The sequence below is a fragment of the Barbus barbus genome (genome assembly GCF_936440315.1).
Source record: "Barbus barbus genome assembly, chromosome: 41".
Classification (NCBI taxonomy): domain Eukaryota; kingdom Metazoa; phylum Chordata; class Actinopteri; order Cypriniformes; family Cyprinidae; genus Barbus; species Barbus barbus.
The window spans coordinates 10,583,201-10,601,467 of record NC_136719.1 but is presented as its reverse complement, the minus strand read 5'-3'; the positions used below and the strand labels follow the sequence as shown (position 1 = coordinate 10,601,467).

Sequence of the window (18,267 nt, the reverse complement as noted above, 5' to 3'; positions counted from 1 at the left end):
AACAACGGGTCTGTACTCTCTCCAGAACGAGTGCTTTATGTTTTGGCACACATCCAGAGGGCAGAATTGCTTCTGAAGTAAATCTATAGTTTTCATTTTCAATGTTTTTTACCAGAAAATAGAACAAAAAACAATACTATGGAAATGAAAGGGAATGTGCGACATGGGGAGTGTGAAGAGGGTTTTATCTTGCGCGGAGAGATGGACAGGATCGAGTGGGAGTGAAATGAGTTTGACTGGGTTAGTGCTAATTGTGACAGGCGGTCACAGTTTATGGGCTAATCTTGGCAAATGGCTGCGTAGATAAACAAACTGATGGCTAAATGATGGAGTCTGTGTGTGTTCACGAGACTAACAAGAAAGCAAGAGGGGAAGATCACACACGTATTCGCTCGTTCCAAAATCTTATGAGCATCCCACAGAGGCAGCACTTTTTAAGGCATCGTTGGCAAGCTCCTGACATGAAGACCGTTCCAAAAAGTAGCAAACTTAATTATGCAGTCTCCACAGATACTTTCTTTTAAGCAATCTAAGAATGCACTGCAACAAACTCCAAATATTTGTTGATTATATAGATACTATATTTTATTGAAAAGTACTAATAAAATATATAAATCTAATTAAAAATTCACTATTTTACCCAATTTTTGTGGGCTGCATTGTTATACTTATTAGAGCATCATGCCAGTAGCCTAGCAATATACAAACGCCAAACTACCATTGGTCAGTAAGATTTTTCTTTTAAAGAAATATATACTTTTATTCATCAAGGATGCATTAAATTTATCAAAAGTGATAGTACAGACATTTATATTGTCACAAAATAATTTGCAGCTTCATACTGGTCAATGCTGCACATTACACGTGAATCTGCATTGGGAAATGTTTTGCCTCGTGTTCCTCACGATAAGTTACAAACTGGCGGATTTCTATTGAGATGACACCATTTTGCTCGCAGTATTTCACCATACAAAGGCAAATGTGACGTCACCCTTAGAATGATTTCTGAAGGATCATGTGACACTGAAGAGTAATGATGCTGAAAATTCAGCTTTGTCTTCACAGGAATAAATTACATTTTAAAATACAGTGCTGTCCAAAAGTATTGGAACAGTAAAGACAAAATTGCTCTGTTGGCTGTGGAGTCAAGACATTTACAAATATGATTAAAAGATGAATATGAGACAAAACTACAGAATGTCACATTTTATTATTGGGTGATTCAACACATACATGTTTTACCAGCTAAGAAGTTCAGCGCTTTTAGAGTTTCATCCCTCTATCTGATGTGAGCATAAGTATTTGAACAGTTGCCTCACAGGTCTTTCTAAGTGATCAGCTGTGTCCTGCTGCATTAATTCTTCAGATATTAAAAGCAGGGAATGTGTCGTATCAGTTATATCCATCACTTCTGTTTTCTGAATCTAGCATTCGATGATGATACACAAACCAGGATGAAGACGAGGGAGCTGACTTTGAGAGAAAAGCAAGCAATTTGGATGCTAAAAGAAAAGAGGAAGTCAGTTAGAGCTCTAACAAAAACAAAGGGCATGGAGAAATCAAGAGTTTGGAAACAACCAGCGACACCAGCAACCAACAACGACCTGATCTGCTGAGAAAACAACAGTAGTTGATGACTGACAAATCATAAAAGCTGTGAATATGAATCCTGCCAGTCCAGTCAAGGAATTTATAAGGGCAAAGAAATGGAAAGTCTTAGATTGCCCAAGTCAATTTCCAGATTTAAATCCAATTGAACATTAATTTCACCAGCTGGAGAGGAGAGTAAAGGCAGAAACTCCCCAAAACAAGCAACAATTGGAATTGGCTGCATTAAAGGCTGGGAAAAGCATTTCAAAGGATGAGACCAAGAGTCTGGTGATGTCTATGGGTCACAGACTCACTGCTGTGATTGTGCGCAAGGGATCTGCAACTAAATAATAGCTTTTAATCTTTTATATCTGCCTTATGTTCAACTGTCCCAATATTTATGCTCACATCAATGAGTGGGATGAACTCTAAAAGTGCTGTTCTTTTTATTTGGTAAAACATGTATGTGTTGAAACGGCTAATAATAAAATGTGACATTCTGTAGTTTTGTCTCATATTCATCTTTTAATCATATTTGTAAATGTCTTGACTCCACAGCCAACAGAGCAATTTTGTCTTTACTGTCCCAATACTTTTGGAGGGCACTGTATATTCAAAGAGAAAACAGTTACTTTTAATTGTAATAATATTTCACAATTTTACTGTTTTTATTCTATTATTTGATACCGACCCCGAAGTTTTAAACAGTAATATATGAGTTTATTAGTATTATTTTATAGAATATTTGTAATTGAGTTAAATAAGTTAACAGATTTTTGTTTGAGTATTTCTGTTTATAGTTTAAAAAAAGAGAGATTTTTTCTACATTTTCTTCCTTAGCCTTGCATAAGAAGTGCTATTTGTGTTACCATTTATGTCACTTGTGAGGTTCAAATATCAGTTAAGATGCTGCCTTGAGGCGTGTTCGCATTAGCAAAAAAAGTCCATTGTCTATTGTCAGTATTGTAGCTATATATAAATCAAAGTTAACACAGAAGTCACTTTTTTAAAAAAAAAATAGCTTTCTGCATGGGGAACTTTTTCAGCCTCATGCCAAAATCCCCAATTTTTGGATTCCTTTTAGAATGCCAGGATTTCACCTATGAAATTTTGGCAAACAACGGATAAATGTGACTGCACCTTTAGAAGACAGCTGCCTATGTAGGCCGTAGTCATTTGGGCATCTCACTAGCTTTTAGATCTACTACTGTATCTCTTGATCTGCCCTCTCTCAGTCCCATAAGGCTTTTCACCTATATACCCTCAACTTTCGTTCCCTTGTTCCTCTTTCTGTCTCTCCTTTCTCTCCTCTTCTTATGCCTATGTCGTCTTTCTACCAGGTAAAGTGCGTGATTAGTTTGCTCGATGGAGTACTGTGTATTCTGTTGGTGAAGTGCATTGACGTTGTACGTTTTGGCTGTATTAACTCTCAGGGCATGAGCTGTGTGTGTGTGTTGAAACAAGATTGGACACACACTTGGGGTTACACTGCTCCATTAGGATTTATAGGGACCTCAAACGCACAAACCTGAGTGAATGCATATGCAGAGTGAATGATAATGCACTGCAAATGACAGTGTAGCGATAAGGCGCACTGTAACTCAGAGCCCGGAGCCAATTAAAACATTGTTAATTTATCCTGCTCTAGAGCACCGAGACTCTTCACCATGGCAACCGCAGGAATGCAGGGAGACCAGAATACGCAGCCACTCACCTCACAGGCTGTCCTGCAGTCACTACAGTGTGCAGACGCAGTGAGATGCTGACGGTGGAAATTAAGTGATGCAGCTGTGAATAAGAAACCAAGCCAGATAAGCAGCCAGCATTTGAGCTGTTTTAGATTATTATCCAACTGTTGATTAACGTAAACATCTTTTTTTCTACCAAAAGCCATGTCAGTGTGCAAGGTGCATCACAATTTGCGTACACTTTTGCACTATTCTATGTCAAAATAGTGTGAGTAGTGTGTTCACACTATGTCAGTTTTTTTATAGAACACCAATGTGTTCTACAACAATAAAGCACAAAATCCAAAATAATAACCAAGCTGAAGATAAGAATTAGAATAAAAATTCTGCTTCGTTGTATGAAGATAAAGATTACTACCTCTACATTTAGACTCTCTTATATGCCAAAGAAAATAAATTAATTCGGATTTGAACGTTTTGGGCAAACAACATATGTTGCATACATACAAACAACATAAATTTAAAAGGTTAAGTATGTTGTCTTTGTACCAAACAGACAGAGATTATGAGAAAAAAAAAAAAGTCACACTGTGAGATATATAAAAGTGCAAATTTATTTCTTGAAGTTTAACGCTGTGATCTCAGTGTTGTATTATTTTTTATTTTAAACTTTATCTCACAATTACCTTTTTTCTGAGGTGGAAATTGGTTATATAATGTCTAAACCAAATGTACACCCTTCAGCTTAATTAGCTTCAGCTTTATCATCCTCCACTTTGTAAATATCTGCACCATCAACACTGAAATGTTGTTACTAGAAGCGTACAAAAGTGCACGCTGTTCTCTACATTATCACTGCATCAGTTATTTCTGAACTCGGTATCTCCAGTAGTTTCAGTCACATAATATTAATCTCCTAGTTAACAGGAAAATTAGACTTATTTCATTTCTCTGTTCACGGATGATAAATGAAACTAATCATTTTGGCCTGTCATTAGCTCCCTCCAGCTGTGCGTGTGTGTTTCTGTTAGACTTCCAGGGTGGTGGAACGACACTTCCTCTTTTCTCTAATTCATAAATAATCACTCTCTCGGTCTTGTATCTGTCCTCACGGCTGCACAGCTGAATCTACAGCCACAGATACGGCTGGCCTCCTGGGGAAACCAAATTATAGACCGTCCTCCGAATGAAAGGCGTGGTTTTGTGTGAAGACATGAACCTTGTGAATACCCCATGAATATTCAGGACGAGTCACTCTATTTGCAGGTATCAAAAGTAGCTTCACACTGACTTTATCCAAATCAATTAGTTCCACTATGATAGAGTGTGATGCAGTGCTCTTTTCTAATCTCTCATTCCACACACAGCCTCAGTGTCAATGTCATGAGATCAGTTTATTTGCGGTGCATGCTGAAGCTAATGCTGGAGATCTTCCAGCCTGGTCATAGCTGGTTTGCAGGCTGGTTTTGAGCACTTCTTTAGCTGGTCAGGCAAAAACCAGCTGAATACCAGCTTGGCAAGGCTAAAAATAATGACTTTATTCAATAATTTCTTCTCTTTATTCAAGAAACTGTTGAATAAAGTTTTTGTTTTCTTTGCGCACAAAAAGTATTCTCGTAGCTTCATAAGATTACAGTTGAACCACTGATGTCACGTGGACTATTTTAATGATGTTCTTACTACCTTTCTGGGTCTTGAATGAAGTAGTTGCGTTGCTGTCTATGCAGGGTCAGAAAGCTCTCAGATTTCATCAAAAATATCTTAATTTGTGTTTCAAAGATACAAAGCTCTTACACCATGCCCTAACAACATGCAACACCGTGACACGCGATAAAATATATATTTTCCATGTTAATCAGAGGTTTTGTCTTAAATAGCCGCGACAGCGACACATGAAATTTCTATTTTAGAAACGGTTTCTATTTCCGCAACATTGCAGCTGGAACAACAACACACAAACTATATAACAGTAGATATTCTCAGGTGGTTATGTGCTTTATTCAAAGTTAAACCTGTCTAAAGTGAGTTTGAATATCATTTTGTGTGACCGTATAGCCATACTGAAAGCAACAACAGATTACCTCAGATCTTAAAAATAAATTTATGCAAACATGTGCGTTAAAACTGTGAACTCAATGCGAACCAACAAGTCTATTCCGTAAAACAAAGGTGGTATCAGACACTCAGTATGTACACTTGTTGATGTTAAAAAGGTTTAATATTTATGAATTAGATTATAAACTTATCTATTTTGCTGCGAGTGCAGTGCGCTTCCAGAGAGAGCCCGTCCACACATGCTTTTGATTGGCTGTGATATTTGCTTGATTCTGTCACGTTGCTTGTCACTGTAATCTTGTTGCGTCGCGTGTAGTTAGGACATGGTGTTATGGGCATGGAACGACATGAGGGTAGTTAATGAGTAATTAATGACAGAATTTTTATTTTTGGGTGAACTATCCCTTTAAGGTACTAATATGCACCTTTAAGGGGTACCACCCCAATGACAGCTTTTGTACCTTACTACCCTATCGACACCCTAAACACTTTAAAAGCAGCATAGCAATGCTCTACCATTGCCCTAACATCTTAGTTTCACGTGAGCAAACACCACTGGCATTTTCTTCAAATAGCGTTTGCTGAATTGTGTGACATTCTGTTACCTGTAGGAGCTCTTAATTAAGTCCCACAGAGACACAGGGACATAGTGTGTGAACACTAGAGAACACACTAACCACTAGCTGCCCTGCAAACATGCGTATGGCCCCTTCTGCAGCAGCACAACACTCTCTGTTCCAATGCATTCGTCTTTTTATCAGCTTCTGCCCTCTCCTCTCATCCCCCTCCTTCCCTCCCTGTTCCTCTGCTCCTGTTAGCCTGAACACTCACTACCACAATTACCGTTGGAGCTACATCTACAGCTGCTCAACTAGCAGAGGGGGGTCAGGACCGCCGCATGTGTGCACCAGTGGTAATCTGAGGGAAAGAGGAGAGGGTGGCGAGAGAGAGAGATGTTTTCTCTCGTTGTTGTGAAGCCGAATAAACCAAGAGCCCTTGATGAGCAGTCAGTGGATGTGACAAACTCTTGCTCTTTACTTGCTCTGAATGATTAACCACTCAGATCATTGTCCTTATACAGCACCTAACCATCCAACACACACACAGGCACTAATCTTACCAGCTGCTCCCCTACACCTGCTTTTTGTGTGTGTATGTGTGAGAGTGTGTGTAAGAGATATTTGAGCCCCAGGTAACAGCGACTGGGGGTAGGGAGTGTTGCAAGGTAGACCATCTTTGGTGTCCACATGAAAGAGAAAGACAAAGACACTCAAGTTTGTCAAATTAGCAGATCAATTCAAGTTCTATTTCTCACATGACCTGGTCATAATTACATGAACGTGTCTTGCACTTTAATTCTTAGGTAAATTTTGGCCAATGAGATAAGCAGATAATTTTTTTTCCATATGGCTGATAAGTGAAATGGCAAACAATAAAATGATATACTATTTTCTAAAAGTAAAAAATAAAATCAATAATTGTAGATGTTACAAGTGAATTTAGGCATCACAAAATTATAATATATAATATGAAAAATTAATAAATAAAAAAAAAAATTTAAGGAATATAATTAACAGTGATCAGGGTTGTCATTGTTAACTAAAATCAATACTATTAAAAATTATTTTTGTTAACAAATTTAACTGAAATAAAATATAAATCTTGGATTAAATAGCATTAAAAACAACTTTTAAAAAGTTAAAGTACTAGAGCGGAAGTACTAGAACTACTAAAACTGAAATAAAAATGAATTTAAAGCTGAGCATAAATATTTTTAAAAGTGACAAAAGCATGCAACTGAATTACTCAAATTAAAATAAATAATACTAAAATAACACTGACAGTGATTAAATTATTAATGTTTTTAAAGATTAACTTTGAAAGATTAGCTTTAGATGACTGAAAAAATATAGAGAGAGATGTAAAAATAGAGTTAATGAGCACAAACAAGTACTGGCTGTAGCCAATAAATAAAATGTCTAACCAACACGGTACCAATATATTGTGTATTCCTATTCATCAGACAACAATTTGTGACTTTCAAAAGTCTGTTTATAGAGAGAACTGACAAATAAAGTCTAAAATAAATTATTATTTAAAAAAAATATTAGGACCATTTTTATTTTTAAAAGAGCTAGGCGGAGCACACCTGAATGGAAAAGAACAGAGGGACCTTGAGATGCTCATTGCACAAAATGCTGAAAAAATACCCAAAATGCCCATCCCTAATCGGAAATAACAAACACGTCACAGCTCACTGACCGTCCAGACAAACACTGCAACTGCAGGGGTATGGCCCGTGATGATGTCAACTATCTCAAGCATGTTCTCTTCTCTACACCTGCACATGGCTGACCACAAACACAAACAACCATCAAACACTCCCACCCAGTGTGTGCCGAGGGAGGGGCTTTCAGTAATACAGAATAATTTAGCTCAGTGTTTCGGACTCCTTAAGGGCGCTGAGATGAATGGACTGATAAAACAGGCCGTCCCTGTTGAGATGCTCCCTTAGGCGGAGCAGAGGCTAGACTACACACATACAACTGAGGACAGAGTGAGCTATATTTTACACATATTTGAGTTAGTGATGCAGTAAACTGCAGTGTACCACAAAAAAATAGTGAGAATCATCTTTCTGTTGAGTCCTCACAGGTACATGCACAAACTCTAGTCTGATTCGTTCTATGAGCTTACTCTTTTAGTGAATAAAAACCATACAGCATTCAGCCCAAAGATTTCTAAATTAATAAAAAAAAAACATTCAGCATGACAAGTGTAGCCCAAATAAAAACACTAACAGCCAATCAGAATCCACTGGACTTTAAAGAGCTTGAGCATTTAAGGTGTCATATGACAATACTTAAAGTGAACGGACCCTTTATAAGTCCGTTTTTTAATTAATCTAAAACATTCAATGTAACAAGAGCATTCAGATTCCCAAAATAAGTGAATCTTACAGGTCATGAACAAAGAGTTTGAATAATTTTGGAATATTTCTCTGTATAATTTACAAACATTCAGTCATGTTTAAGTGTGTAATTGTCGGAATAGTTTTTAGGGACAATGTATTTGACGGTTTATCTTCTCTTGAGATTCTCACTTCCTTGTCCTATACCTCACTCCACAAAATAAAAGAAGCTTTCGGACAAAATAAGCTAAAGAGAGCAGTGTTCTTCTGCAACAGTTACTCAGAGAGAAAGAGAGAGAGAAAGGGGAGGAAAGAGAGGAACGTTAGGGGCTATTAATAGTGTCCACAGACGCTGGTGTCAACTGCATGTGATGGCTGTGTGACTGTTTCCTCCAGCCACCTCTTTCTCCCTCTCTCGACATCATTTCTTCTTTCTCCCTCTCCTGAAATCCCCTCCTCTTTCCCTTGCTCCATCTCATTGTCATGTAGCTGTTTTGCATTGGTATAAAAAAAAAATTCCCTCCATCTTTTATTCTTCTCATCTTAGGCCTTCATCCCCATGAACATCATCCTCACGTAACTCTCCTTCACTTTTCCTACATTATAAAGTAGTGCTACAGGTCATCTGAGGTGAGTCAGATGACCCTTTTACATGTGTGAATGATGTCTGCTGTATTCACACTATTTTAAGCTGTGTGTTTTGATGAGTAATACAGTAAGCGTCTGAGAGAAAACAGTTTGCCAGTCACAATGACAGACTGATCATTATCTTCATAATGAGCAGCGGATCAATCCACTCTAGCGTCAAAACTACTATTACACACAAGCACACCAATGAGAGGTAAACATATAGTTTTCACTTAAAATTGGACATTTTACATACAGTAATGTGAACAAAAGAATGTTAAAATGATAGTTTGCCCAAAATGTAACATTATATCATTATTTACTCACCCTCATGTTGTTTCAAACCCCTGGGCTGTTGCTTTTTTTTCTAGGGAACACAAAAGTGAAAAGCTACTCTTCCTTATCTCAACAATTTACAATTACTAATGGCTGTGAAGGACAAAAAAAAAAAAAAGCACAAAAAAAAAATCATGAAGGAATTGTGAAAGTAGTCCATGTCAGTGCTATTATTGATAGCACTAATACTATAACAACAAATACTATAATATACTATTATAGTATTTATTCATATTTTAAATTTGTTTTTATTTTTGTATCATTACTTTTCATTTTTATTCTATTAATTTTTTTAGCCATTTTGTTGTTAACATTTGACATTAATATTAGTTTTATTTTTTTTTATATAGCTGTTTAGCTTTATTTATTTATTTAAGTTTTAGTCAATTTATTACTTCAACTTATTTCAGTTAATTGCCAAGGTAACATTTTTAAGTTAAAGTAAGTTGCTCATCTAGTATTTTTTCAGATTTTCCTGATGATTTGATAATCTGCATTTATGTTTGGAATTCATATGGAATATGAATTCATATTCTTTTCTCTTTTTTCTGTCTTGGTGACCATTTGACATGATTTCTATTAGGTTGGAATTTGTAAAGTAAAATATTCTGTAACCAGGATCTTGTGTTACCTGTGCACATTGCAACACAGTCCCTGCACCGCTAATCGAATGGTGAGGGAATCACTTTCTCTCCGTTTTTCCTATTCCCGTCAATTAACCCCCCTGAGTGAACTGAATGGGAGGCTTGTCTCAAAGAAAGCAGAACACACACATACCCAAAGCAAGAGAGAGTGAGCGAAAATAGTATTTGAATAGGACAAATCTGGGGCAGCCTCTTCATTATGAGGGTACACAGAGCGCAGAGGGTGCATCCATCTTAACTTTTCCATCATACCAGTTTCCTTTCCTTTATCAGTGAAACATTCATAAGATGAATCTTCATGTGGGCTCCTCATTATTCCATTTGTTCTGTTGAGAGCTGACCTGCTCACCTCGTCTCTGTCTCTCTATCTCTCCCTATTGCTCTCATACAAACACACATTTCTAGGCTTTTCACCAATAATACCACACACTGTCATATTGTCTCACTAAGCCACACAGGTGAACCAAATCGGCAGGTGTGTTTGGGTTTAGTGAATTATTATAATAAAGTCAATGGCTTGGAAACCTGAACTCTTCAGCTCTGAAAAATACATTATGAAGATTAATCATTTGAGAAAGATAACGCAAGCACTGGTTATATGAGTCATTCTTATAAAAGACATGCATCCTTTCTGTAAACCTGGTCTCAATACATAAATGTAAAAAAGCAAAATTTGAAACAAATATCATTTTACTTGACTAGATGCGTTTCCTAATGGTAAAATGCAAAACAGGGAGAAACGCACAAATAGAGGCAGCATATGCAGATTGTACAAATTCTTACGGATTTCCACCGATTTGTCAACTTAAAATAGTTACAAACTGCCATGAAAGAGTGCAAATAACCCTACACAAACACATGTGAACCACAAGGATGTAAGAAATTATAAAAGGGAGGCATTTGTAATGTAGTTTACAATACATAATTTTAAATACATGTGACAAGTTCATAGGAATGTATTCATTGAATTCATGTTGGTTTCCTACATTTTTCAAAAACATGTATACCAATTTCTACAAATAGTTTGATGTATTCATTTTAATAATGACAGGATTAGCCATCAAGTGAAATGTACTAAATACTTTTCATGCGCTTTTGAATACACATATATGCTCAGGTTCAAAGGTAAAGGTAAAAAAAAAAATCAATAGTTTTTCTCAGGTTAACTCCATTTGACCCAAACAAAATGCACTTCTACATAAATCTGTTAAAATATGTTATATTTTTTTAAAGGCACTCATGAGGGTCAAAAGATGTTCTCTAGGTTGTCTGGTTTTCTTGTCACATGACAACAAAAATGTCTTCCTGGCAAGCTGGTTACACTGACTTTTTAAATCCATATTTGTTCACTGCTGATTTATGTATTACAATACTACTACTATTACTAAAAATAAAATGATTGATACAATATAATAAATATTAATGGCAAACTATTTATACCAGCATTTTTCAAAAAAAAAAAATCTTTTTTTTTTACAAACTCTGGACTTGATTTTTCTTTAAGTCCCACAAAAATACCTTTCAAAAATAGAAAAACATCAAAACTGAAAACATCAATAGGTGTATAGTTAGTGTCTGTATAAATATAATTGAAATATACATTTTAACTATGTCATTTTAAATGCACATTTCAAAATACATTCGACTCTACATTTTATTAATATCCTGAAACTGGTGTTCATTGTCAGTGACTGATAGTGATAACAGAAAGAGCTTCCGGACAATCTGTTCCGTGGAGACACACGAACAAGTGGTTACCAGAGACCCGAGAGAGACATGAGCTCAACTACGGATATACAACCCTAAACAAGATTCACCGGCCGCGAGACGCGTAAACCTGTGCGCCATTGTGCGCTTAGCTCAGAATTTGCATAGGCAAATATTACGCGTTTGAATAGCAGACGGGAAAAAGAGCATACTAACCGTTGCCTTGATAGGGACGTACAGGACCGGTCTGTCCGCTGCCCCGTTTTCGTTCTCGTTCGGCGTGCCGTCAGTGTTGCCCACCTGGAAACCTTTGGATTTCACCCAGAACTTAAATTTGGCGTTGATGTGGTTGCTCTCGATATAGACGCCCTCCGAGTTGTCGCTCTGTAAGAGGGTCTGCAGAATTTTGTTGTATTTTCGCCGAGTGACGGTCTTTGTTTTTCCGGAGTCCCCATAAGTGCGGAGACACCACTCCTGAAAATCACCAAACATCTCCGCCTCGGACACTGCGGGGCTTCGGCTTCTTCTCGTTAAATCCACCCGTTTTTTGGTTGACATGGATTTGTCGGTCCTCGTCCGGTACGAAAGAGGTTTCGAAGATATGTTAGATATGTAGATAAAGCTCCTAATTTATCGCGAACACCAATGAAAATATTCTTCAAATCGCGCACAAACACGCGACTTAACGCCGGTGTGTTTATCTATCCTCGCACCTGTTAACGGAGCCGTTTCTTCTGTCCCACAGGGTGGGAAACAAATGACAGTCCCGCGTCTCCTGTTGAGGAACTGAAAGAGGGGCAGTCCTACAAACGGTTTTGGCCCACCTGTAAGCTGACGGCTAATTAAACCAATCTGTCCCTCGCCTAAATACCCAATATACGATGATTAGACTGTTAATAATACGCGTAGGAGCACAAGAATTGCCTATATCGAGGAGCGAACGGTCCTCTCAGCGTTCGTCGCTCAGTGATGAACTGCTGCTGCACCTGGAATCGCTCGCCACCTGTTAGAATGAGCTCGAGCCGCGACGCTCCGCGCGCCTGTCCACGCAGAGAACGGGATTGTGCGTAACGTGAGATAGGAGGCATATAACTGACCCACGAGGCGGTAGGATGGATGGATGGGTTTGTTCCACACGCGGTGGGACAGTCCAGATCCAGGTAGTGCACGCGTTCAGATAGCCCAAATCAACACAAAGCAGATGAGTGTCCCACAGAAACCAGTTTTAGAGCAGGAGGTTACTGTTTGTTTACGTGCTATTTATTTTATTTTATTTTTAGTGAATTACTTTTTATTTGTTTTTATGTCATTTATTAAGTGTATCCAGGCAAAACAGAATTTAAGGGCCATTTACATTTGTTGAAATTAATTATTTTGGATAATGATTTAAAAAAAAATGAAAATAGAAATGATGAAAATATGACATTATAAAATACATGATACATTAATGAAAATATAAATCATAAGCATTTGAATATATATGGAAAATATATACAATTTAAGTTTTAATGCTCTGGTGCTAAATTTGATTTAAGGGTGTTCACACTGCAGTGAACAGACATCACTTTCAATGAGAGTTGATTTCTGGCAATATGAGATACAGACACCATTGGCAAAGCAAAAAAAGTTGAACAAAGCATGCAAATGAGGAAAGCAGGAACAACCGACTTCATAGCAACTCTGAGACCTTCATCAGTTTAATTGCTGTCAGCGTGAATGGGGCTTTACACTGAAATAAAAGCAGTATCAGAGCTGCCTGTTATATGTGGGGCTGAGGTCGGTCAGAGCATGTGCATTTTAGGCTTTTGTGCACTACTGTGTCTTTACAAGGAATTTGGAAGCTACACAAAGTCTGTTAAAAGCAGTCTTAACCCAACTGCTTAAAGTCATCTTCTTACTGCAACTGCTTTTTCTAAAAACTAAACAGTTCCATGAAGGTCAACTAAAAGGTGATTAACTGATCAGTGTTTTCTTTAAAGTATTTAATGCTGCCTTCATGTGCTATTGGACATTTAGACGTTGTGAGAAAAATTAATAAAAATGGACAGTCACTAGAGGAATAGTCCTCTCCTCCACCATGTGTTGCATTTATGGCCCGCCCAACTCTGAAACTTGACTATCAAAAAATATTTGATAGTTGTCCAGTCGTAAAAGTAATGTTGTAAAGACCAAAGAGTGTAAAGACCATCAACTCTACCGTGCGACTCCACCGGGCAGGGACACCGGCAAGGGATAGAAGTATCGCTTTTTATTTGAGTTTTTTCATTTATAAGTTTATTATTGAAATGTTGTTATATGCATGTGTCAATTTTATTTAATTTCTTTATTTTCTTAAATATGTGGGTATATAGTATTTATAGAGTTGTAACTTTTAGTTTTAGTTACTTTTTCTTATTTGTATGTCGCTTTGGAAAAAAGCGTCTGCTAAATGACAAAAGTAAGTAAGTTAAAACAATTTGAGAGGCCATTTGTTACAAAACTCATATTTATGATAATTCCTCTAGCATGTGAAGGCAGCATAAAACCCCTTATTAATTTATATTATCATTATATTTGCTTTCCTGTAGCTCATATAGTAGTGCATGGTGCTAGCAACAGTAAAGCTGGTTCGATTGCTAGAGAATGCATGCTGATAAAATGCATACTTTGAATGCAATATAAGTTTCTTTTGATAAAGATGTCAGTTAAATGCAGGAATGTAAATAAAATGCCACAGTTAAAGGCCATGGAAATTGCTCTATGAGTGAATTTGTATGATAAAAAAAATTAAATATGTTAATCATTCATTTAAAACAATGACAACTTCGAACCTTGATGACCCAATGTTGTGATGTAGCTATTTTGTATAATATTCATATAGATGTGCTCTTTCACATTTTAGGAGACTCAGTGGAATATCAACATAGTCTCGGATGTCTCTACTAAAATGCCTTAGGAGAAATAAAACGAGACAACTTTTTTCCAAAAGAAAAATCTGAGAAACTGAGAGAACAACAATCGGAACAATTGAGAGCTCTCCTTTGTGATTTTTCATGGGTACACACAGACGTCTGCTAGAACAGTTTGATAAAATTTAAAGAATAATTCAAACAGATTAGTATTAACCTTTAAATCTGAATCCTCAGCTCAGGGGAGTTCCAGCAACACATTCCTAGAGTACTCAACCAAGTGATTAGAGAGTGAAATACTACTGCAGATGATGAAATAATGTGGGCGATCAAGAAGACCTTGAGTGAACAGTGAGCATGGACGCTCTGTGCAGGGCTGAGTGCGTTTGTGTAACTCCAGGTGCTGTGTGCTGAAAGTACAAACAATTGTGTGACATAGTTGAAAAGAGCTTTCAAAATCTTTTACAAAAATCCCCATCTCATTGATGTTCCATGAAAACTGAATGCTGAGGTTCTGTTTAGTAAAGTTCTGTAGAGGTCGACCTCATTTAATCTAATTTTGTATCTTTTTTCCATTAACTTTGAAGCATCTATATTCTAGTGTACTCTACAAAGTATGAATCATGTGTTGCCTAAAAGTATGTACTCTTTTTGTGAAGAAAAAAATCTTCCAGTTGTGAATCTTTTATGTAGAGATTTTTTTGCAGATGAAATATAACACATTAACATTAATTAAATATTTTCTATCAGGTTAAATATTGATTATTATAAAACTCAAACCCCTTTCAGAGTGTCTCTACTTAACAACCCGTCTCACAAATATCTGCCATGTTTATAGTTCTTTTTTATTAGTGTTTATATTTCTGAACCGAATCTTACTCCAACGTGAAATGGGTCGTAGGCAAAATCAGCCATTGGACTGTGCGCTAAACTTTGAAAATCTACTGGAATTATTGGCCCATCCGGGAATTTATATGCAACATATGTTGAAAAGAGTATACCAAAAGTTCCCGGATAGTATACTATGCTTTGGGACAGACTTATTCTAATTTCACATACTGTTTAGGATGGACAGTTTTCACATTGGGATACAGGGATGTTTCATGGCTGTAACAATTAAACACTGGCTAAATAAGGATGACCCCTCGATATGCCCCGCACAAACTTCCTGTTTTAATAGGAAATACGTCACCACCAGAACAAAATTTGTGCTCATAAATCAATACAGGAGTTCATATAAAATGCATTCCAGTCTGATTTTTAAAGGATTTTTAATCATGTAGATTCAATATCAGGTTGAGCTTTTCGTCTGATTTATGAAAAACAAGTGAAGAGTAACTTCAGTTTTTGAACTGGTAGATCTTCTCTTGTTCACACACTGAGCCTAAATGCACCCTCTCAGCAAAAGATAGCAACGGGCACAGGGAAACAAAGCACTGGGTAGAACCAGCTGTATTGAAATAGTCTTTTGCTTTGGGAAGTGAAAGTGGGTTTCAAAACCCTGCTGACTCCCCCCTGCCTCTTTTTCCCCTTTTCAGCTGTGGCCCAAGAGAGAAGCGAGCATCTGCTTCCAGAGAAAAGTGATCAGTCATCTGTGGTTAGCCCACTGAAGTCTCTTCCCTGAAATGTTTGTCACTCTGTCGAAATCACAACCGCTGGTTTGGGCCGCACCGTGTTCCAGTAGGCCTCTCAGACACTTAAACTGTCATGTGGCACTGCGGGGATCGTTAGTATTGAGCAGGCATGCTTCAATCTGTATGTGGTGGAGGTAAACCTTCATTGAAATACCTTCTGAAACTGAATTATATGGGTGTAGAGTGTGTTAGCTTTCTATTATCCTGCGTTTCCTGGTTCAGTAAGTGTCTAGCTTCACATGGGACTGGAGATATGTGTATGTGTGTAAGGCTCTGCTCTGTACAGGACTGTGTGTAAGGGTGGGTAGTTATGTCTATCTGTTGCTATGACGGCAGTCATCAGCAGAGGCTGTGAGTGGGTGTAGGGTACAGTGTGCTGCTTATCCCTGCTGACTTGTGTGCATGGGTTTGTGCAATTTAGACTGCTTGCTTTATTGGAAATGTGAAATGTTTTATGCTAATCATATCGATGCTGAACATTTCAAATTTCACATTTGATTTGACCAAATTTCACATTTAATTTATGCATGGGTTTTAAGCCTTTTTTTTTTTTTTTTTACACAATACAAATCGTGAAAGATGAATGATTAACTTTTGCTGTCTGTATGCTAATTGCCATAGTGCCTTAACATTATTCAAAGACAACACAGAAAATTAAGATAATATTTTGGTGAAATCAGGAAAGGTAAGCAGGCAGGGAATGGGAATGTCTCTAGGGGCTTATCTGAGTGTGAATGTCCTTTTTCCTTTTCCAGGGGATCCGGAGGTAACAGTGGAGCGTGGAGACAGTGGAGAACTGGCGCAGTGGAGAATAGGGATGGGAACAATGGCGCAACTGGTAAGTAGACAAAAGGTAAGTGGGGCAGGTTAATCAACATGGAAAGTTTGAGACCAGACAGTGAGTGAATAGGAGGAGTGCAGGGATATAGTGCTGCTGATTTGTGCTGACAGGTGGCGGTGATCAGAAATCGGGGGATTGGGATCTGATGAGTGTTGCTGGTGGAGACTGAGGTGACTGTGGTGACTCTCTGACACCCACCATTCCACACTTCTTCCAATGTTTTGATAAAAAATGTAAAATATTAAATAAAATATTAAAAATTATTAAAAATACAGTTTTATATTAGAGCCCTGCAAAACAAACTAACAAAAAAAAAAAGAATTAACTGTAATGTAGTAAAATATTTTGTGATTTATGTTGCTTGCATGTATATATTGGTATGGAGCCACTCACACAACATGCAATAAAATATATATACTGTGGCCAAAAATTTAAATTTCAATGACACAAATTCTTATTAAAGGGATAGTTCACCCCAAAATGAAAATTTCGTCATTATATACTTACGCTCATGTTGTCCCAAACCTGTATGAGTTTCATTCTTATGTTGACCGTAGAAGAAGATATTTTGAAGAATGCTGGTAATCATTCAGTTGATGTTCCCGGTTGACTTCTATAGTAATTCTTTTCCTAATGGGACCAACAACTGTTTCGTTCTTCAAAATTTTTCACAACATCTTCTTTGTGCTCAAAGAAAAAAACGTATATAGGTTTGGAATGACATGAGGGAGAGTAAATGATGAGAAAAAAATTTTTTTTGGTTGAACTATCCCTTTAACAGCATGATTTGTTAATTTGTTGCCCATATTTTATTTATTTTTCCCCCTAATGCGGGGCGGAAATTGTGATTTTAATTTTAACTAAATTCAAATGAGGGAAGAAATTAGTACAGGAATGAAATAATGGGAATTCAATATGTTTTATACTGTTCTCAGAATACTGGAGAAATTGAACTTTTTTAGATAGTGTAGTTTTTTTAGTAGTGTAGATTTTGGGGTGGCTGTGCTTTAAAATTAAATTAGTATAATCTTAACTCAAGTGATGAAGGATTTTGACAGTAATCAGTGATGAGTACTACTGTAAGGTTTAACCCCGCTTGCTTTAAATGTTTCAAAATTATTAACATTTGAAGGAATTTGGAAAAGTAATCAAATGTAATTTCATTTCTTTTATAATTACATTAAATAAGGTAACTTGTAATCTGTAATTTATTGCATTTCCAAAGTAACCTTCCCAACACTGCTTACATAACTAAGAGTAATATGGAGTCATGCTATGACATAAATGTCTCTCAGCAAGTAGTACATTTTGAAAAATTGTCAACTTAACTATCTATAAGAAATGAG

General features: G+C 36.9%; 1 protein-coding gene across 2 annotated transcripts in view; it reads right to left on the bottom strand.

Annotated features, from left to right (window-relative positions):
• Positions 1-12,606, bottom strand: part of LOC306860746 (nucleolar protein 4-like) — a 98,412-nt gene extending 85,806 nt beyond the window's left edge. The window contains exon 1 of one of the 2 annotated variants that reach the window (XM_079402620.1): positions 11,775-12,606. In XM_079402620.1, the coding sequence (XP_079258746.1) occupies positions 11,775-12,116 (342 nt within the window). In that variant the 5' untranslated portion in view covers positions 12,117-12,606. The remainder of the gene's footprint in view (positions 1-11,774) is intronic. The other variant, XM_079402619.1, reaches the window with a different exon arrangement.
• Between the last annotated feature and the right edge of the window lie 5,661 nt (positions 12,607-18,267).